The 20,475-nt window shown below is 41.4% G+C and overlaps 3 protein-coding genes across 6 annotated transcripts; all 3 read right to left on the reverse strand.

The window, feature by feature from the left end:
* Window positions 1-609: 609 nt before the first annotated feature.
* Window positions 610-5,984, reverse strand: zgc:112083 (uncharacterized protein LOC550461 homolog). The gene is made up of 10 exons (XM_046389544.1): window positions 5,825-5,984; window positions 5,153-5,347; window positions 4,235-4,461; window positions 4,040-4,151; window positions 3,807-3,959; window positions 3,645-3,719; window positions 2,924-3,044; window positions 1,984-2,122; window positions 1,737-1,861; window positions 610-1,522 (listed from the first exon to the last, which is right to left on the reverse strand). Exons 1-10 carry the CDS (start codon window positions 5,967-5,969, stop codon window positions 1,090-1,092), a joined length of 1,725 nt encoding a protein of 574 aa, XP_046245500.1. The 5' UTR covers window positions 5,970-5,984; the 3' UTR covers window positions 610-1,089.
* Window positions 5,985-8,370: 2,386 nt separating this feature from the next.
* map6b (microtubule-associated protein 6b) lies at window positions 8,371-16,066 on the reverse strand. 3 transcript variants are annotated; one of them, XM_046389369.1, is made up of 4 exons: window positions 15,424-16,066; window positions 14,494-15,246; window positions 12,265-12,478; window positions 8,371-9,718 (listed from the first exon to the last, which is right to left on the reverse strand). In XM_046389369.1, the coding sequence occupies exons 2-4, from the start codon at window positions 15,225-15,227 to the stop codon at window positions 9,503-9,505; spliced, it is 1,164 nt and encodes a 387-aa protein (XP_046245325.1). In that variant the 5' UTR covers window positions 15,228-15,246; window positions 15,424-16,066; the 3' UTR covers window positions 8,371-9,502. The 3 variants fall into 3 exon arrangements, with proteins under 3 accessions (XP_046245325.1, XP_046245323.1, XP_046245326.1); XM_046389370.1 differs by adding an exon at window positions 11,679-11,727 and having other exon boundaries at window positions 9,586-9,718; window positions 14,494-16,066; XM_046389367.1 differs by having other exon boundaries at window positions 14,494-16,066.
* A 146-nt stretch (window positions 16,067-16,212) lies between these two features.
* thap12b (THAP domain containing 12b) lies at window positions 16,213-20,283 on the reverse strand. Of its 2 annotated transcripts, XM_046389366.1 has the most exons (6): window positions 19,928-20,283; window positions 19,538-19,723; window positions 19,292-19,412; window positions 19,093-19,200; window positions 18,918-18,954; window positions 16,213-18,786 (listed from the first exon to the last, which is right to left on the reverse strand). In XM_046389366.1, the coding sequence occupies exons 3-6, from the start codon at window positions 19,304-19,306 to the stop codon at window positions 16,880-16,882; spliced, it is 2,067 nt and encodes a 688-aa protein (XP_046245322.1). In that variant the 5' UTR covers window positions 19,307-19,412; window positions 19,538-19,723; window positions 19,928-20,283; the 3' UTR covers window positions 16,213-16,879. The 2 variants fall into 2 exon arrangements, with proteins under 2 accessions (XP_046245322.1, XP_046245321.1); XM_046389365.1 differs by lacking the exon at window positions 19,538-19,723 and having other exon boundaries at window positions 19,928-20,275.
* Window positions 20,284-20,475: the final 192 nt, after the last annotated feature.

Below are 20,475 nucleotides of genomic sequence, written 5' to 3' on the forward strand. Positions count from 1 at the left end.
TTGATGCACTGGAGTCCCACAGTGTCCTACATATGAAAACAAAAAACCTTGAAAGTGGGAAGCTTTAAGATCTCAAGTATTATTAATAAAAGATTCTCTTTGTGCTAGAGCAGATTTAATTAAAGGATTTTTAATAAAGCTTGGAAATTTGACGGCATCGATGTTACGCTTTAATGATTCCCTCATTATTTGATCAACTTTACTGAGATGAATGCACTCGCTCAGCTTTTTACGCTCAGATGATAAATGCTAATGGTTGGAAGTAGAAAAAGTTTAAATGTCATTAGAATTGCAGGTATTCTACTATACATACTGCTAGGCAGAGGATAAATAAAATAAAACCTTATTTTAATCTATAATACATTATAATTTATTTCTTTTTTTATCAATAGACTGAATCTTCTATTATGTATTTGATAAGAAAAAGATATCAAATACATAAAGAAGAAGTGTTTGCAGTACAGAAAAAGTACAACATTCCTTTCTGAACGGGAGTAGAAGTAAAGCATGAAATGGAAATACTAAAGTGCAAGTACAAGTACCCCAAGACTGTATTTAAGTAGCAATCGACCTGCCAACTTAGTGTGACTAAAAAACAAAAGAGAGAAGTTTCCTTTTGTATCAAAAATGTATTTTAAATTTGTAACAATAAAATTAAGCAACATTTCCAGGCCACAATAAAAAATAACATCTTTTGAAGTCCTTTATAGGGAAACATGAAGAAAAAAATCAAAAGCTGAACATGGTGTGTGAAGAACAATGTCAGACTGTGCCTTTAGCGCTTTCGCATAAGCTTCGTCAGGAACAATGAACCTGTGTCTTACAGGCGTTAAGACACAGGGACACGTCACATTAAAGGGACCCGGCAAAAAGCCGCGCTGAAGCATTGGAGCTGCTATAATGAAAGTGTGGTCTCTACTCTAAAAACACTGGAGAACATGAGAGAGCTTTGCCTAGAAAAAATAGATCCAGTATGTCTCCACCGACAGCTCGGTAGCAAAATACACTGCATCAGGCAAACCAATTTAATTGCGTAATAGCTAAAAGAGAGCTGACAGCGGATGCGTGATGCAGTGCATCGTGGACAAATCACACTACGTCCATGCCCAGGCCCCTCGCGACCTCCGTCAGGGCCTGCACCGCTCCAGACGCCCGACTCCCATCACAGTCCTCCTGGGCTAATCCTCCAGGCTCCTCCTCAATGTGAGGGATGGTGCTCATGACGCAGTAGACCGGAGAGTCACTGCCCCTGGGGCTGGGCTGAGCCGAAACGTCTTCACCTCCAGAGAGCTCCGAGGAGTATGAGGAGGTGGAGCTGGAGGAGGGCGAGGAGGATCCTGCAGGAGAGCTTCGGCCGCTCTCCGGTGCCACCGTGGCCCTCTTGTTCCGGCCGCTGGTTCTCTGACTTTTCCGAAGGCTCTGCGGCTTTTTGGCCATGTTCTTCATGATCTCCTTCGTTACTTCTACGGTCTCAAACCGCACCATATTTACTTTTAGGAAGCCATCTACATCCTTCCTGTATCTGTGAAGAAAGTAACCACACATTAAATATTGACTTTAGTCTTTACTTGTAATATATCTGATGCACCCCCCTGGGCTGAGAAGTCAAGTGGATTAAGTAATGGCTATTTGAGTGGTAATTGGCAAAGGCAACCGGATTTCTTTAAGGTCAACAACCTCAAAGAAATCCGGATGACTGAGAACCTACATAGACGTAATTGGCTTGTGGAACAAACCTAAAGCGGGAATGTCCGGACGGCCATTTCAGCTCATGTTTCTTGCGAAGGTGAAGTGTGAGAGTGTAACACCAGGAGAAGACCTTATCACAGATATGGCATTTATATTTGGACATCCCCCCGACCTGTTCAGATGTGACGTAAAGACAAGGCATCATTATAAGAGTCAACGCGATTACAGCGGGTCATACTGATGATCTAGAGAAGCTGAATGCTCGGTGCTGGATGTCACTTGGTGCTCACAAACCTCGTGCACTCTCTTGAAGTGGTGGCTCATGGTTTGGAACGTGTGACAGGAATAATCGCAACCCTCCACTGTGCAGTGGTACACGGTGCCCTCATTGTGAACCTCTGTGTGTTTCTGTAGATCACGCTGGTTCTTAAATCTGTAACAAAAAAAAAGAAAAACACAAGCGTGAAATTACGATGCTGACATGAGTCCAGAACCGTGCGCTGCTGAAAGTTGACATGATTGAAGGTTGGATATCAGTATACCACTGATATTGTAAAATATTTTCCTCTGAAATTTAGTGGAGTTAATGGACATAGATATACATTCCACCATTTCGCACAGACAACAGTTCTAACGTACTGCGTTTAAAATGAGTGCTTTTCTTTTGTTTCTATTGGTTTACATTTTTATAACATATCAAAAAAAGTTGTGGATTTTGTTATGATCTAAAAAAATGACTACTGACTTGTTACTAGAAATTTTTTCCATTGCTTGGTAATTCAGTGATAAAGTTAGCATATGGCGACTCCTCCATAAAGGCGTTTGATAGTTTTATGGTAAAGCTCCACTTCGTTACGACCTGGATCAGATACTACGGAGGCTATTGAGACTGAAAAAGTACAGTAATAGGATCCAGAGAACAGATAAACAAACAGTTTGTTAATGAATGTTAATGTTAGAGGAACAATGTGTTGTCCATCTGTTCCATCTTTTCTTTAACTTTATTTCCTTTTGTATGTGACTTACAACTTTAAAAAACAAACTTCATTTGTATAAAACACTACACAAATAAAGTTTACTTACTTACAAGCAGGTAGTGATAATAAATGATAATCTTTCATGATAAATCACTTTCAAATTTTTCTTTACTGAAACATTCTATTGCTAATTTTAATGCCAAATTTACGCAGCCACATAAGCACAGGATATCTACTGGGCTGCGCTGAAGCTTTACCTCTTGTCACAGAAGTCACATGGGAAGGGCCGCTCATCACAGTGACGGAACCTGATGTGGATCTTCAGAGCTGCCAGCGTGGTGCAGGTCATGTCACAGAAGGGACACTTCACCTGATTGACTGGGAGTCAAAGAACAGTGGATAAAACACAAATAATAATCAAGTATACCTGTAAAACCTGACAACATGACAACATGACCTTAATGAGCCTCTAAATGGATCATCAGAGTCCACACTCCCAGAGTGGAGTGAAGTACCTACACCTTACACACATTTAGTGAGTGAATACTTGCTTCAGTTGCTGAAAATAATTAAGGCAATAACGTCAAAGAGCTGTAATAATAATGTGATCAAGAGAGAACAAACTGCATTGACAATTTTACATGATTAACAACAACAACAACATCTGTGTAAAATTAAATAGCAACTGGGAATAGCTCAGCATCAAACAAGAAAGTGTAATCAGAACTGCCCGCAATCAAATCTGACCAAAGCATTCGTGTAAACATAAACATGCACAATGTAACCACAGTACCTTTGGTCAGGGCAAGGAAGGTATTCTAAATCTAGCAACTCACTTGCCTGATTGTGAAAACCGTAAAAAAAAAACAAAAAAGGATTGAACACATGCAGTAGTTTGGTTCCAGATGTGAAGATGGGCAAAAAAAAAAAAAAATCACTGTTGAATGCTGTTAAGATCTGAGTCGTAAAAATTGTTACCATGCTGACGAACATGATCCCTCAGGAGTCTCTCACTGGAAAAAGCTTTGCCACAATGTTCACATACCAGCGACTCTGTTCAAATTACATATAAAAACTGTCAGCATTTATGCAATACATTCAACACTGTTTTGTTGGTGCGAACTTAAGTGTTCTTCTTACCTACTGGCTCGGCCTGTCTGTGCAGGTGGTCAAACAATTTTGTGTTGCTGGAGAACATGCTGCCACATGTTGGACAGGCCACAAGTCTCTCCTGAGTGTGGCTCCGCATGTGTTCTCTCAAACGGTACCTGATCTTGAAGAAGGCATCGCAGCCTGTAACAGATACGTAAAATACAGATAACACCATGCCAGGGCAAGAACACCTTTTCAACTTTGTCTTTGTTCAGTCATACCTGTCCAGTGGCAGAAGAGAGCCTGCTGTTGTTGTGCGAGAGACTGCGGCTCGGCACTTTCAACATGATTGTCCACATGTCGGTAGAACCACTCAGGATTGTTAAACGTACTCTGTGTAAAGACATAAACATTAATTCTGCAATTTCGGTGCTATCAGTGATGATCAGTCAAAACCTGAAACTAACAATACTTACATCGCAGTGCTCCCACTGACAAACGTATCCGTCTGATCCTTCGGGAACCAGGTTGTTGCTGTGTATGCCCTGGTTGCAGCTAGGCAGATCAGGACGAGACCTGAGCAGCTGTGACCCAACGAACTTGAGCTTCCCGTGGTAGTTGTGGAAGTAAGCATGGACCTCCAGCTCTGCAGGGCTACCCATGGATAGAAATTCACACCCATTCCACAGACAAGCATACTCATCTAAAACAGAGAAAGGGGAGGGGTAATTATTGCTATTAAGACATGAAAGTTACTGCAGGGCGTACAGGGAGCGTGCTGAGATTTGACCGAGTAGGACTGGAAAAATGAGGACAAAGACAACATGACGAAGAAAAATCATGCACTTGATCAAAATATAATATTTTACTCATTATTGAGTTCTGTATGAAAAACTTTTGCAGATGGCCGTGCATTATAAAAATGAATGGCCATCTGCAAACTTTTACCTTCACCGTTGTATATACATATGTATGTATATGTATACTATATATACGGACTAGTTTTTTTATTCTCTTTTCTTGTGTATGTCTGCTGCACCAGATGCCAAAACAAATTCCTCGTAGGTGGAACCTACCTGGCAATAAAAGTTTTTCTGATTCTGAAACCAGACTATATTTATAACCATTATTCATAGTTCACAGATGAGATCCCAGGACTGACTAAATCTTGATACCTCAGAGGTAAGAAGGGAAAATGGAAACTTGGGAAAAGATGTCTGTGATTGTTTCTTCTGCTGTACCAAGCAGTCTTGTGCAAAACAGATCTCAGTCTCAATGGGCTGTCCTAAAACCATGACGGTTAAAATGTATGAACTCTAATATCGATTTGAAGGTAACATCTCTCAGCATTAGATGTGACTTCTTTGTGTTTGTCTTGTGTCCTCCTCACTTACCCAGCTCCTCTAAGGCATCGTTGTCTCCCAGGTAGTCCTTTAAATGCAGAGACATGTGATCGCTTAGCTCCTCCATGGTGTGGCCCTTGAAGTTGCATGAAGCCCACTCACACACCACCTCAAAATTGTCTAGTCTTTTAGTTGTCATCATGATGGTGATCACTTTGTGCTTCGGATGCTGCTGCACACACAATCCTGATCACCAGGAAAAAACAAAACAAAACATTATATTACAAAAGATACCTTAGCTGTAGCAATTTGACCAGTTATCACGTAATGCTAGCCAGAAGTGGATGTGTAAACACAAGTTAAATAACTTAAGGTAATGTTTTAAACAACGTTAGCTCAATTTAGCTAATTATCTCAGACTGCTTAAGGGTCTAGCAGAAGGTTAGACCACTTAGACGACATCTGCAGTTCTTAACTATCTAACGAAACCAGTAACTAGCTAAGTACTGATTATTTCTAGCAAAGTAAGTGGCGTTTATTCAAGTGAGTATTTCGGCTAGCTACGGCTAAACCTGTCACAAGCTTGCACTCTGTCAGGCTTCTCCTAAAAACTTAACGTTAATCATCTTTTTTTTCAACGTGAGAAATCACTGACATCTTCATTGGGAATTGGTAAACACACACGAATGACACAAAACACGAAGTTTTGTAAATTCTTCTTACGGGTATCGATGCCACTTGCGGCAGCAGCCCCGTAATTCTTCCCTCCTCTGAGCTTGTCCGGCTTTGTTTTTTTCCGGTCAATATGAGCCTCAAAAGCGGAAGTTGTTCTTCTTCGCTTATCATTCAAAACGCGGGACAGGAACATACCGCCATATGGAGTCAGCCAACATTTTGAATGGTGGAGCAATTGCAAGATGAGACGTCACCTCAGTAAAAAACAAAACAAAAAGATTTTTGTACGGTATTTTATGTGCGCAGTGACACCGAAGATGACAAACTGTACCAACAAGAAACCGACATTTCTGCCACTGCTAGCCTATTGAATTAAGTTATAAAAGCACCCATTCCCATGGTTGAGTGCTTACTGGAAGCAAAGAACATAAAGACTTTTCACCAATCTTAATTTATTATTATTTATCTGGGTGTTTTAATGGGTTTGTATTGTATTAATGTGAGGAGGCAACTAAATGCCAAAATTGTGGGTGCATTAAGTGATGACCACCATGTTGCTATGGTACTATGCAAAAGATCCTCACAATTAAAGGTTATTATTTACTGATAATCAGCATCACACTGCATGTGCACCACCTGTTCAAGAAATACAACAATTCCATGACTTTTTTATGCAAGTTACACATTATTGTACACTGATACCAATGAAGGTGATCGACCTTTTGCCATTTATGCTGTGGTGATTTTATCCAAGTACAAATTTTCTTTCAAGTAGACACATTTGTTTGCCAAATAAGAATAAACTGATGCAGACTCCAATCTGCGGTTCCTCCACATAGAAAGACAACATGCTACGTTAATCTGCTATACAATCCATGACTGGATGCCATGTTCACGTATATAAGTAAACATAACGGCCTTTTGCGGGCTATAACAGTAATGGTTTTGTTTATAAACAGAGTTGACAGATACTGCTTCATCTTGACAACAATGTACACACAAATTATATATTATTTAGTGTGTATACTAGACATATTATGTAGTAAATTTCATACAGTTTATGAAATCTCAATTCTATCCTTTCTGTGCAATACCATAAGCTGTGTATGTGAGACAGTAACCAGACAGACTAGTCTTTAAGAAAAGGGACAAAGCTTAGGCAGTTCTGGTGCCATCGCTGATCTGTTATTCAATATTTCATGCTGCTCTGCAAACATAAGGGCCCATAACAACTGAATTATTCATTCAGTTTTATGTCTGGATGACTGATTCACAGGAAAATGACCACCAGCATCCAAAATATAAGCAACCCGAGTAACCTGAAAAACGATCAAATAATGTTTTCATTTTCTATTTGACCTTTTGTTTCATTTAAATCAAATCTTAGGGTTTGAGATGGAACTATTTTCGCATCTTTTTGAGAAGTGTATGGAGATTGGAGAGAACATTGTACTGATGACTTGTATTCAGAAAAAGAAAAATAAAGAACACCGGAGCCTGATTGGTTGGTAGTAGATAACATGAAATCCCCCTTTAACCACAAAAGGTTCTTCTTAAAACATTATTAGTTCAGTATCAGATTACAATGTGCTATTTTACTGGTGCAAATGAATATAAATGTAAATAAAAACAGCTAATATCCAGTTAGGTACATTACACTTTGGGAATAGCTTGTCATCTTTTTTTCTCTAATTTTGTGTTCTTTGTAATCTAGTTATCTACAAATTCCTGCAATATTTACTGTGATATTATTTTAATGCCTTGATATTTTATTATAAAATTGTATTATTTAGAAAAATACAGAGAATATATAAAATAGTTAAAATCTTCTGTATTAATGCATAATACATCAAATATAAAAATGTATTATTCATTTAAAATAATTCTTTTAATATTTTTGCAATATTTCTACAAATCAAAAGGGATATTCGGTCAGATTATGTGTGAATTTAGAATAATGCTATTCAGTTTACAAAATACATTTAAGAGACACTAATGCCCATCAAAAAGGACGCAACAGGTCACAAGATTCAGTATTATCCTTTTAATCAGAGTTCATTCGGAGCAAGCTGAGAATACAAGCACAACATCACAACATGTCTGCAGCGGTATGACATTGTCATATCATCATTTCACTCTGGTCTGACAACACTCGCAGTCCAAACCAGACGAGATATAGCACCAGGGTGTAGGAGTGCATAGCAGCACATCTAGTGGTTGGGTCAGATTTGATGCTAGCAGGCAGCAGGCTGTAGAGGTCAGGTAGACACACACACACACACACACAAAGAAAAAAAAAAACTTGCTCACGCTCACTCACACACACACACACACTCACTCACACACACACAAAGAAGCTAAAACTGGAAGCAGACTCATGGTGGTTAGTGCTCGACTTGGCCCTCACACACTGCAGCAACTGAGGGTGTCACAGTAGATGACTGTGTTTACAACCAGAGAGATAGAAGGGTGTGATGGCATTTTAGTAAAAACATGTTACGCTCACATTGAACAGACGTGATTTGCCCATTTTTTTTGTTTGTTTTTTGGTGTTTTTTGTTGGTTTTTTTGTGTTGTTTTTTTTTTTGTTGTTGTTGACAGCAGCATTTTAAAAAGCTGAACTACAAGTCCTGGCCCATTCGTTGTCCTTAAACACCTGGAGAGATCAGCTCATTCGGAGCGAGAATTACTGAGCAAATACAACAGGTTCTCCTTTTTCAGGCCTTTTTCGTTGTCGTTTTCTTATTCAGCACAATTACAGCGTCACAGCTCAGAGGAGAGGATGGAGTGCAATGTCACAAAATACTGAGTCATCTTAAAAACTGCAGTATTCCCATTAAATCACAGGAGTGGATCTCCATTTAGATTGCAAGAAATATGTTTGTGGGTGAAACCATATTGCTGGTGAGTTCATTTTACAGCTTTAACAGCCACTTGACTATAACTTTACTTATTGTATGCATTTTAGTTTTCTGCTGTGACCAGAGTCTATTACTACACATGCATTATATTTGAAAGGATCTTGCCCCTACACATTTATCTAAAATGGTTAAATTTACAAGCTAAAATGTGACTGTGACAGTATATTTTGCTAGAATGTTGCTACTTAAGCAAAAAAGGGGGGTCCTGCATGCAAGCTCTAGCAATTATATTACAGTTCATTCTGTTTAACTGATGAAACCAGATATCATCCAGAACAATGAAATGAAAACCAGGACCATACAGCGGAGGCACTGTAACTAGGAAACGCAACTGTAAAACAGATTTTGTACTTTCACAAAACCTCTCAGAGAAAAAGCATCCCCTTGACATTTTCTACAATCATATTAATATTGATCTGAATTGCCATCCATTCAGACAAAGGTAAAAATGCCCTTTCATACACATACATGTGTACCGATGGCTCTTTTTAATAGCTTGATGCCAAACAGAACTCATATAAATAATGTGCAAATTATGTGCTCGATAATATACATGAAGCAGTTCTGTGCACGAAAAACAAGCAGTCACATACTTTCCCACATTTACATACACACACACTCACACACACAGTTTACAGTGTAATTACTTGCATTATTCTAACAGCTCAACATTAGTGCCCATTCAAAGGTGATCAATATATGACAGTACAGCAAAAACAACAGGTGAGGAAATAAATCAGAGAGAAGAATTTTGCCTAATTCGTCAAGTAGCCTTTGAACGCGCACATAAAAACATGGAGATCAGCTACTTTAACTGCTTTGCTTCAGCCAGTCTATTGCTGATCTCTTTGCTCTTCTTTGTGACGACTCCCCCCGGTTTGGGTTCTGCGGCGCTCAAAGACGGCTTCTTCTTGGCTGACTGGGAACTGGCAATCTGCTTCTCTTTTGATTTTTTCACCATCTTCCCTGTTGTTGTTGTTGGTGTCTTTTTTGGTTTGGTGCGAGACACTGGTTTATCCACCTAAAGGAGAAGAAAGGTGAAAATACTGAAATTAAAATTAACAAAAAAAAGAATCGATCAAACTGAACTAATGTTAAAACAGTAGTTTGTGAAATGTACTGGTTCGCTTTATTGTTGAGAGACAGATGAGAAGATTGCTAGCACTCTCCTGCCATTCTAAGCAGCTAATTAGCTTAGCTTAGCATAAAGACTGGAAACAGCTAGCATGGTTCGTAGGGGCATATTGTCGACATATTGTATTTCTTTCTCCTGGAGCCTTCCCATCACAAAAAGACTTCAGGATATTTAAGATCTAAAATAATCAACTGTTTTAACAACAGATATGAAAGTGGTAGCAAATGTCTCATCAAACTCTCTGCAAGAAAGCCAGTAAGACCTCTGAAAGGATTGCTTAATTCATCATCTGAATCTTGTCAAAGTCTTATGTTAGCATGCAATACGTACCATTTTTGTCCTGTTACTTAAAATAATGACAGGCAAATGATACCGTATGATATAGGTGACACTTTCTTCATGTGATTAGTGCAATGAAGTAAAAAAAAAACACAGCACAAAAGGTGTATTTGTGCCTTTCCAATGGTAGAACAGTGGATCGTGCAGTTTTCCATTAAAATCAACCTTTAAAAGAAGCATACAAACTAAATGGTTTATATTAGTATATGACAGTATATGTTAGTCTTACAATTTCAGGAGTTCACCATTTTGATAACGTTCAACCATTAATATAACGGCCAAACCTAGACTCTTGAGAAGCAGGCGTGTGATACTGGAGGATCGCCATTTCAAATTCCCAGACCGGCTGGGAAAATGTGGGCGCGGAGCTTTGCTTCTTTCTACTCTTGTCAAGTTGCCACAACAATAAAAAGACTTCAAGATGAGCTCTCAAACGTCCAAGTTGAATAAATGAGCTGGTGCACAGCAAAGAAGTTGCAAACATGCTCAACTTTTGCTGAATAAATAAATCTTAACAACATATTCTAAGAGATGTTCGAATAAAAGGCTGTTTCTGGCGTTCAAAATGAAAGGCTTTTATTTCTGTAAATAAAAGGACTGTGGTGCAAAGTGATGCTCAGAGCACTGCAACTACTTTCTGTAAATTTATTTTGCTACAGATATTTAGTCAGGGTGGAATGAGGAGGAATATGTTAACATTAGGGGATTGTGTCGGTCATGACCCCCCCCCCAAATAAAAACCTTAGGGGCAGTGCAACCTGCATCAAGATGTCCAGCCACTTTCACAGATTCAACATGTTTACTATTTTTTTTAAAACAAATTCTTAATGCTGTGGACCTCAACAATGAAATTAGGGCGTAAAAGCTATACAGCTGCAGACTGGTCCTATGCAAATCAGACATCAAAAGCCAGAAGAATAACATCATCATCATCACAATGTTCCACATCATGTGCCGCAGACGTTGGCACAGCTCTGCTATGCACACAACTGTATGCAGTCAATTTATGGTGAGTCAATTGTCTGCAGACATGGAAAAGTCTGTGATTTTGGCCTGATGTAACTGGCACCAAACCTCATCACCAAAGTAGAGGCCTAAACAGTACAGATTTGTTTAAATGTAACTTAATCAAATGTGTTTTTGTATTGTCAGGCTCCTTCTGTTTTGTTTTGATTCTTGTCTGTTACTAATATCATCTCATCTTCTTTGCTTATCTGTCTTTCTTCCATTTATGAATGAATCCACCCTCTCACATAAACGTATATATAAAACTGCGATGGGGCTGGCCGAGTGGGGGGAGGGGCAAACAGTGAAGATGTGGCTGATTTTTTGCAGGATTGCATCTAGAGGCTGGGTGATAGATGTGACTGTGGCTCATACAAGCCAAAGTGCTAACTCTGTGTGTGTGTGTGTGTGTGTGTGTGTGTGTGTGTGGACAGTATGGGAGTTTGAGTCTGATCAATTTGAGGTCAGTCTTCATGCCTTCTAGAAGAAACAGATAACACACCTGACTACAGCAGATTTAGAACAGAGCTGCTCTCAGTCTCTGAGAAGTCCTATAAGAACGAGAGAGGGAGTGGCCATGTGAACACACGACTACAGACACAATGTTAACCACTTTTTGCCTGAACTGTCAATTACATGCACGCACATATCAAATATCTTCAATTAAAGCCCTGCATTAATATGGCATGAAGTCAGCTGTTGCTACAATCCAAAATCGGGATACTAAATCACTGTTATTGTTCTAGTTGACATTTACACAGACTATTTTACAGACTGATTTATTTGTGTAACTGAAAAACACAGCAATGTCTGTGTGACGAAAGTGCCTATTTTGTAATCCAACATTTCTTAAAATAGAAATACGAAGCTGTTTTGTTCGTGCTGAATAAGTCCGAGATCCATTGAGCTGCCATTAGGCCACAGCAATGGATGGCATGTGAAATAAAACAACAAAACAACGTAAAACTGATCACGTTCTACACATAACAGTAATTCATTGCTCTTTAAGGAAACTGGGGTAACTGTGAAAGGTGGCACCGTACTGCACAGACCTGCACTGACGTCAGTGGACCCGTGTGCGGTCTCACCTTGGCAGGTTCCTTGCCAGGCTCGCTGTACAGGCTGCGTATCCTCCTGCGCTCCAATACCTTATTGTCAGTGGGGTGTGGCTTCACCTGCTCCCCCTTGAACGTGGCACTGTAGCTGGTCTCCAGACTGGTCTCCTCCACTGGGGGTTTATACTGAGATGGCGCTTTGATTGGCTTCACTGGTTTCACATCCTTATATGCCTTGAACTCAGTCCTAAAAAAACATGAAGAAAGCAAACAGAGGTTTTAAAGGCTGCGACTTGTGATTATTTTCACTGACTGATTTGCTTTTTTGCTTGAAAAACACATGAAAGAATTAATCAATCATCAAAGAAGTTGCTGGTTTATGTTTAGCTGAACTAGTTTATTAATTGAAAAATCGTTTCAGCCCTAAAAGGTTTAATTCTCATTGCTGACGCTGATGCATATCATCCGACCAGCCAACCATGTTTGCACTCAGTTTTGCCACGGACAGCTTGTGATTGGCGTATGAACCAGTGGTCCTATTGAATGACAAATGCTCATCACTTTGAGCAGCCACCTGACGCCGTTGTTCACTCAGAAACACAGCGGGACTAAAATGGAAGAGGCTTTTACGCTATTCAAGTGTTGATAACGTTTTGTGTTGGCTACAGCCCATCAGCAGGCTGTGCAGAGCTCTGCTGCCAGCTTATCACTGAATACCTGATTTATGGAACAGGAACTGCATTTCCCTGTTAATTTCACAATCTAATTTTTTTACCATTGGCGTCAAAAATTGACCTTTAGATTTACTTTGCAAGCCCCAGGTTGGTTTTACAGGTCCGCATGTACTCTGTAAAATGCTGAAACTGAAGATCATAGACTTTGAAACACATATAATGTTTTAGGAAGGTATTTTCAATTGTCCACTTAAGGAAATTTGCCAACTAGATTATTCTTAATGCTATATAGCGAAACAATCATTAATGTTCCTGTGTTTTTTTTAACTGACATTATATATTGCCTATATTGTGAACTGAATTGTTTTTCTTTTTGATTTGCTCAAATCAAAGCTGAATTGTATCAACATGAGAAAATCCAGTTTGAAGACAAAGTTCATGTGACCTTTCAGGCTCTGAAGAACATCTCTAATGCTTGTTTACCAGCTGCTTCTTATTACTAATGTGGCAACTCTGCTTTAATAAGAGGTACATTAAAGTTGTTGGTCACTTAAGTTCATTTAAATCAAGTTTCTGCTTAATGAGCTAAACAGAAAATTGAGGGCACCGCATGTTAACTTCAATATATCCCTGGGGCGGGTTGACTTGCATGCATTATGCATCCCCAAGTCACATCAGAGAAGAAACCATGAGAAGACACATAGTTACACAGAGACACTTTTACTGCACACATTCACGGGCTACTACATTGATTTCGTAGTACTCTTAGGGAGGCTAAAGCAGAAAATCAATAATGCAATGTTTATCAGCTGGCAATATCAGTTCGCTTTGGGAATCAGTGGAGATTGTAACTAGAGACCAGACAATACCAAATATCCTGTCATGTTCTCTAAATGTTACCACTGGACAGAGCAGTGTGGCCTACACAGGCTACCTCTCTGAGATACTGTCAGCTGAAATTCTTTTAGAGGGGATACTGTTGATACACTACAAGTATTGGCCATTACACCAACGGGGACTTTAATGACATCGTATTCTAAATACACAGACAGCTTCCACTCTTCTGGGAAGGCTTTCCACAACATTTTGGAGAGTTTCTGCAGGAATGTTTGCCCATTCATGCATTAGAGCATTTGTGAGGTCAGGCACTGATGTTGGACGAAAAGGCCTGGCTATCAGTCTCCGTTGAAGTTCATCCCAAAGGTGTTGGATGAGGTTGAGGTCAGGACTCAGGCCAGTCAAGGTCTTCCACACCAAACTCATCCAACCATGTCTTTATGGAGCTTGCTTTGTGGGTAAAAGTGACAGGAAAGGGCCTTCCCTAAACTGCTGCCACAAAGCTGTAAGCACAGCATTGTCCAAAACGTCTTGGTATGCTGGAGCATTAAGGTTTCCCTTCCTCTGAAAAACAGACCCACAAAGACGTGTGTCTGGATACTTCTGTCTACAAAGTGGAGACATACAACGGCTCAGAGGTAAAGTCCCAGCAAAGCAAGTTTTACTTAATGGGGTCTGGATTTGACCAAGAACTCGTTTCTGTCACCCTCCACACCAGATGATCACAGCTCCCTCTCTCTCTCAGACTTACCTGTAGCTGCTGGAAGTCGACATCACCTCTTTAATCTGCCTGTTGAGAGCGTCTGCAGCTGCTCTGCCTTTCCTCTGCTCGGCGCTCGCATCTGCAGGCATGTGCGTCTTTTCGCCCGCTTCTCTCTCTGTTGACTTTTCCCTCTTGGCGCCTTTCTTCGCCCCCTCCTTCGAGTCCTTCTCTTGCATCTTCTCCTCTATCTCGCTCTTCTCAACGCCGCTCTCGGCCTCGGTTGCCGTGGGCTCCACTTTACCGCTCCATGCGCTCCGCTCCGGCCCAGCGGAGGTAGCGGTGGGGCTCGGTTTAGGGATCCAGGGGTGGTCGTGCTTCTTCGGTATAGGCCACGGCTTGTAATCCTTCTGATACTGAGTTTCGTTATTGAACGGGGTCGGCGAGCGTTGATACTCATTTCTGGGTTTGCAGCTGGGCTCGGGACGCACTCTCCACGCCTTAAAGTCTTGGCGCATGACGGACGCAGTAGAGCCATCTTTGCCCGCTGCGGCACCCGTCGCGGGCGGTGCCTTCCCTGCCTCCTGCTCGCCGGGATGGGGCTGGGTTTCTATGGTTATGGCACCGGCCCTCTTCTGTTTCGGCTGCGGGTGATGGGGAAGATGCTGCACGTCGGCCACATCCGAATATTTGGTGAAAACCAAAGGCACCGCGATGTCCGCTTTGTCCAGCTCGGTCCAGAAGCGGTTGATGCAGCAAGCACGCGTAATGCACGGCCATGCCATGATGATAAATACTAGGAGGCTGACGGGACAAAAGATGCAAAGAAAACTCTAAATCAGGGAAGATCGTGTTAATTAAACGTCCTACTCACGACTCGAAGACTTGATAGCGCTCGGTCTTTCACCCTGCCACCCTCCCAGTTTTCGTCCGGTCAGGTTTAGTCCTCCTTCCAGCTTTATGTAACGGGGGATATCTCACCAATCTTTTCTCGAGACTGAGGAAGTGGATCCCCCCCCCCACACGCCTCCTTCTCTCCCTCCTCCTGCAGGCTGTTTGCTCTTGTTGTAAGTTAAACGGACTTTGGGGTTTGCTGTGAAGTGCACATTGCCGTCTGGTTGCGCATCCCCGCGACCCCACCCACTTTCGTGTGATGCTTGGAGATGGCCGGAGTCTGCACTATGAGTTTGCACGGTGAGCCATCACCTGAGCTCGTCACCGTCTGGCCAGCAAAGGAGGAGGAGACACACTTAACCCCCGCGCTGCCAAGCCACAAAACACACCAGCTTCAGACTACAGCTTTACTGCCCCCACCTTTTTTTACACTTCATGTAAACTTAATTTAAAGCTACAACTAGATGGACCAAACAATTAAGTACCATCACAACTTAGGAAATAAAAATAAAGCTGACTCAAAGTGCCTTCATTTTGCTTTCTATACAAATATTTTTATTACCACCACATTGTAAAGAGACTGCAAAGATTTATGAAAAATCTACCAAATAAAGAATGCTTTGGGTGGCAGCAAAAAGAACCATCTTGCCATAAATAATGTCCACAGGAACATATAAGCACTGCTACATCCAATTTCCTCTATTTCTCTTTCTGCACAATTACATAGTCAAGCAAGCATATCAGTACATAACAGAATGGGATTTTTATCTTATTCACTGAAAGAAATGTAAACAAGAGCTACTTTGATTGGAACGTACATTTAAAAAAGATGAAGGTTCACCATACTTACCCTTTTAACCACCAAAAACGTTACACTGGCAGAATAAGCTTTTTATTTATTTTTTAAAAAAGAAGTATAAAAAATAAAACACACACAAAAAAAGATGGCGTCCCATCAAGCACATATGCTGCTGATGTTGGTGCAACTGCTCCCTCTTGTGCTCTTCCTGCCTCATAGTTAACTAAAGTACTGGAGACCAGCACAGTCACTTGCTACCTGTGAACGAGCTGCTTATGGCAGTTAATCTGTGCAAAAAAACCCCCCAAAAACTACAAATACTGACAGGTTATGACTGCTATCTTACATTTCTGGGCATTTAGATAGATAGCTAGATATGTTATTGATGCAGAGGGAAATTCAAGATTTTGTCAAGTTGCAGTGTCTACTGAGTCTCAAAGAGTATTTATTTCTAGCTTTTCTACCTGCAACTTTGCTTACTTATTTACAATGCAAAAATAAAATGCAATATATTCAAATGCACCATTATCTTTTACCACATACATTAAGAAAATGTAATTTTTTTGGGGGGTGGGGGTGGGGGGGTGATATCAGGGACTGAATAAAAATGACACTGATTACTTATTTACATCTGCATTCAAATGGATACTATTTATGTGTAGGTCTACAGAAACAAAAACAACAACAACAACTAAACTAAAGGAGGCTGCCTTAATGACTAACAGCACATCTGTTTGATTCATATCAGTTCGCTGCACCTTCCTCAGCCACTTCCTCAGACTCTGCCTCAGCTTCAGGATCATCCTCTGCATAAAGTCTGCAGTATTTGTCCACCATGACATCCAAGTCGTGTTTGACGTGAGTGTTAATGTTAAGCATTGCAAGACTTTTGTTCCACTGCTTGGCAGGCGTGCCGTCCAGATAAGCATGCAGCCGTTCGCTTGCTGTGTCGCTTTTGTTGCCCTCTAATTTCAGCACTGGCAAGGTAGAGAGCACCTTGAGGAAGGAGTTCACGTTGGGAAAGAACTTGACATCGGGCAGCTGAAGGGTTTCGTGGATGGTGGTGGGCAGGCGCACCTCTTTGCCCCGGTGCTTCCACTTGATTCTCCAGCAGTGAAGCTCTGCAGGAAGAGTGTCTGGGTTTGGGAGGTCATTGCGGTAAACATCTGCATAGTTCTCCTCTGTGGTGTTGAACTTCATTTGGCCCATGACGGCTGGGACCAGCGACAGACACTTGAGAGCTTTGAGGTTGGTGTCAGAGAACATCTCCTCTACCTCCTGCATGATACCATGGATAACAGGGACTGTCACATACTCCTTAAAATACGCCTCCGCTTGGACTTCACCCGCATCGGCTGCACGCTGCTTCCGAAGAAACAACCTCGGCACTTTCTCAGGAACCTCCATCACATTGGCCACATTCACAGCTTCCTCGTACCAGAACTCATGGTAGACATCAATGTTATCATTGACCTCGTTTAGTGAATGCAGGACTGCGGTTAGACTGTTGGCAGCAAAAAACACATCGAGAGTCTCTGCTTGGAGGTTCCTCCCAAAAGCACGGGTGAATGTGAGAACGTTCTTTAAAATGACGACGGTGACAATGGTCTCAAAGTCGGCCAGAGTTTCTGCGATCGAGTAAGCATCTGCAGCAACAGCCTCTGCAAACTTCCCATCGCTGTTGTCCCAAACGCTGTCCATGCACAGCAGCAGAGGCGGCAACATATCTAGCAACACGTCGAAGACATTGTGTTGCTCGGTCCATCCAGAGTCACAGGCCTGTTGTAGCGCAGTTCCTTTCTCTTCATTTTTCTGATAGTGAGTGGAGATAGCTTTCTCTAGCTCGTCCTGAGTAAACGGGGTTCTAAAGAAAGCACCAATCCTCCTCAGAGTCTCCATGACGACCTGGACATTGGGAAAAGGCAGACTGTTGGCCAGGTGGATGTTCAGCGCCATATGAGAACAAGGCATGTGCAATGCCAAGGGATACTTCTCCATCAGTAATACTGCCACAGCTTTCATTTTAGTGGTGGAAGTGCCAGTGGCCTTGTGGGCCTGACCACGGCAATCCTCCATGCTAAGCCCCCAACGGTCAGTCAGCTGGGCCTCCAGCCTCTCCACCAGTGCAGGCTCATCACCATCAAAAGGCATAAAGTCCAAAAACTCCTCTCGGAGGACGTTCTGCTGATTGACGAAGCGTAAAAAGAGGGGCAGGTGCTTCTCGTTTGCAAATTCAACAAGATCACCGGTCACAAGAGAGAAGAAGCGGCTCTCTCTCACCTCCATTAGCATCTCCTCTCTCACTGTGTTCTCACAGACATCCAGGAGCTGGCTCTGCTGGGTCGCAGAGAGGTATTCTGTGTTCACGGCTGTTGCCTCAAACCGCTTTTTCAAAGCTTCATCTCCCGCATTCATGCGGTAATCCATTAGAGCCTGGAAGTTGGTGGACCTGTGTTCAGCTTCAGATGCTTTGTCAGTCACCAGTGGGATACTCTGCTTGCCTAACATGACCAAAACCTCGAACAAGGATCTCAAGTATTCACGAAACGCCTTCTCCTCTGTGGACAGCTGAGGTTCGTCCTCATTGGCACTTGTGCTATCCTCAGCTGCTGCATCTTTTTTGGAATTAAGCTGTTCAACAGAAGATGCCACTGAGGAGCGAGAGAGACAAGAAAGGACAGTGATAAAAAGTGATAGCTAATTCTAAGTAAATGGACACTGAATAAAATTAACCCGCAATTATTTGTCATGACTAGAAAAAAAAAACATCCTCTTTACTTACATCTCCTTTCTTTGATCTTCCTTATGTCTTCTTCAGTCTGAAATTTAAAAACTTAAATAAGTTAATCTACAAATATCAAATCAAAAACAACAGTTGGGAAAACTATTATGCTTAAGAGATGCAACTGAAACAACCTTGAAATATGACTTAAGATCTAATAAATATTTTTTCTTACGAGTTCTTTAATTCGCTTGCGGTGTCTTGCATGAGGATTTCTTAGATGGCTTGTCAAGTCAAATATAGTTGGAATCGCTGTATCTTTCAATACAGTCCTATAAGGGCTCTGGGGGAAAAAACAACTCAAATAAGCCATTTTTGAAAAATAAGTGGGAAATGCTAACAGGTTTCTGGATAGAACGATGTGAGATACTCACCGTTTTGCACACCATGGCTGGGTCAAAGTGTTTGGCACACAATCTATAATGCTTGTTCAACTGGTCTGATGTTTTCGCCTCTAGATCTGCCCTGCGGCAGTTCTCTACCCAGATTCGGCATCTTAAAACAAGACATGCACACCAGGTTCATATGACATTAGGAAAACAATAATGCAGTAAACAAGTCGGCATAAACATCGTCAAATACAGCACGTCCATCGGGGTCATAAGTGATCTGTATCTGACTTTAAGGAAAGTGTGTATGTCCTCCAAAGGTCTCAAGGCCGTTCACTTCACACTGGCAGGTGTACTGCATTGGACCCATGTACGTGCAGTGTTGGCTTTGGTATAATTAGGTCACGCAATGTATTCAATAATAACAAACTTCAAGTAACCAGTCCAACAGTGGTTTGCTTTGTCAGGGCTTCAGGGCTGAGTGAGAGACAGGGCGAAACACAAACAATGGGGGAAGACAGTACAAGAAAAGTAATGTTTTGGTTTGCAGCTCATAGTTAACTTATCGAACACAACAGTCCGTCTAACACAGTTCTGAAGAAATCGTACGTTAAACCGTATTTAAATGAATACCGACACTTTAATTCGTCAGCATAGGCGAAGTTTTTGACGCCGGTTTACCTTTCTGGGTCCCTTGGAAACCTAAAAAAAGCCAAATCCGATTGGGTGCTTTTCCGTGTACAGTTTGGGGCCGCGCAAAAATTCGGCATGCTTCAAGCTAGGTGGTTAGCTTAGTTAACGTAGCTGTCTAACTTAGCTGTTAACTTTTGTTCTTTCGTACAGGGGCTTGCGTGCACGTAAGTGACACTAACAGACAACTTATGTGGCCTCAAATAATGTCCTACAGGCGTTTCCATAAAAAAATATCAGACGGTGCAGACCGATTTACGACACATTTATAACGGTTGATTTGAGTAGATTCTATTTGCGCATGACAAAGTCCCACCCATAAGTGATCTGATTGGACGTACCTAAATTTTAAGGTAAAACTATTGGTCGTTAGTACTGCGCCGAGCCATTCTACCCATGACGACAACCAATCGATTTTTCTTCTTCTTTCTTGAACGAAGCAGTGACAGTAGCTCTTCAAGGCGCACTGTTGCCATCTACTGGCTAACTCAATACAAGACAGGAGCTATAGCTACTAGGGTAGGGCGACCAGTTTTATT

This window comes from Scatophagus argus, chromosome 5 (assembly GCF_020382885.2).
Source record: "Scatophagus argus isolate fScaArg1 chromosome 5, fScaArg1.pri, whole genome shotgun sequence".
NCBI lineage: Eukaryota > Metazoa > Chordata > Actinopteri > Scatophagidae > Scatophagus > Scatophagus argus.

Bases quoted from the DNA above. Each gene is read 5' to 3' on its own strand.
- zgc:112083 (XM_046389544.1), bottom strand. From the start codon at position 5,969: ATGTTCCTGTCCCGCGTTTTGAATGATAAGCGAAGAAGAACAACTTCC. The intron at 3,720-3,806 runs GTAAGAAGAACA...TAATTTGAACAG, and splicing joins CAGACAGGCCGAGCCAGTAG to AGTCGCTGGTATGTGAACAT. The intron at 1,862-1,983 runs GTTTGTGAGCAC...ACATCTGAACAG, and splicing joins ACTTCAAGAGAGTGCACGAG to GTCGGGGGGATGTCCAAATA.
- map6b (XM_046389369.1), bottom strand. From the start codon at position 15,227: ATGGCATGGCCGTGCATTACGCGTGCTTGCTGCATCAACCGCTTCTGG. The intron at 12,479-14,493 runs GTAAGTCTGAGA...ATGTTTTTTTAG, and splicing joins TCGACTTCCAGCAGCTACAG to GACTGAGTTCAAGGCATATA. The intron at 9,719-12,264 runs GTGAGACCGCAC...CTTCTCCTTTAG, and splicing joins CTGGCAAGGAACCTGCCAAG to GTGGATAAACCAGTGTCTCG.
- thap12b (XM_046389365.1), bottom strand. From the start codon at position 20,016: ATGCCGAATTTTTGCGCGGCCCCAAACTGTACACGGAAAAGCACCCAA. The intron at 19,413-19,927 runs GTAAACCGGCGT...TCTTGTTTTAAG, and splicing joins TTTCCAAGGGACCCAGAAAG to ATGCCGAATCTGGGTAGAGA. The intron at 19,201-19,291 runs GTGAGTATCTCA...TTTTTCCCCCAG, and splicing joins CAGCCATGGTGTGCAAAACG to AGCCCTTATAGGACTGTATT.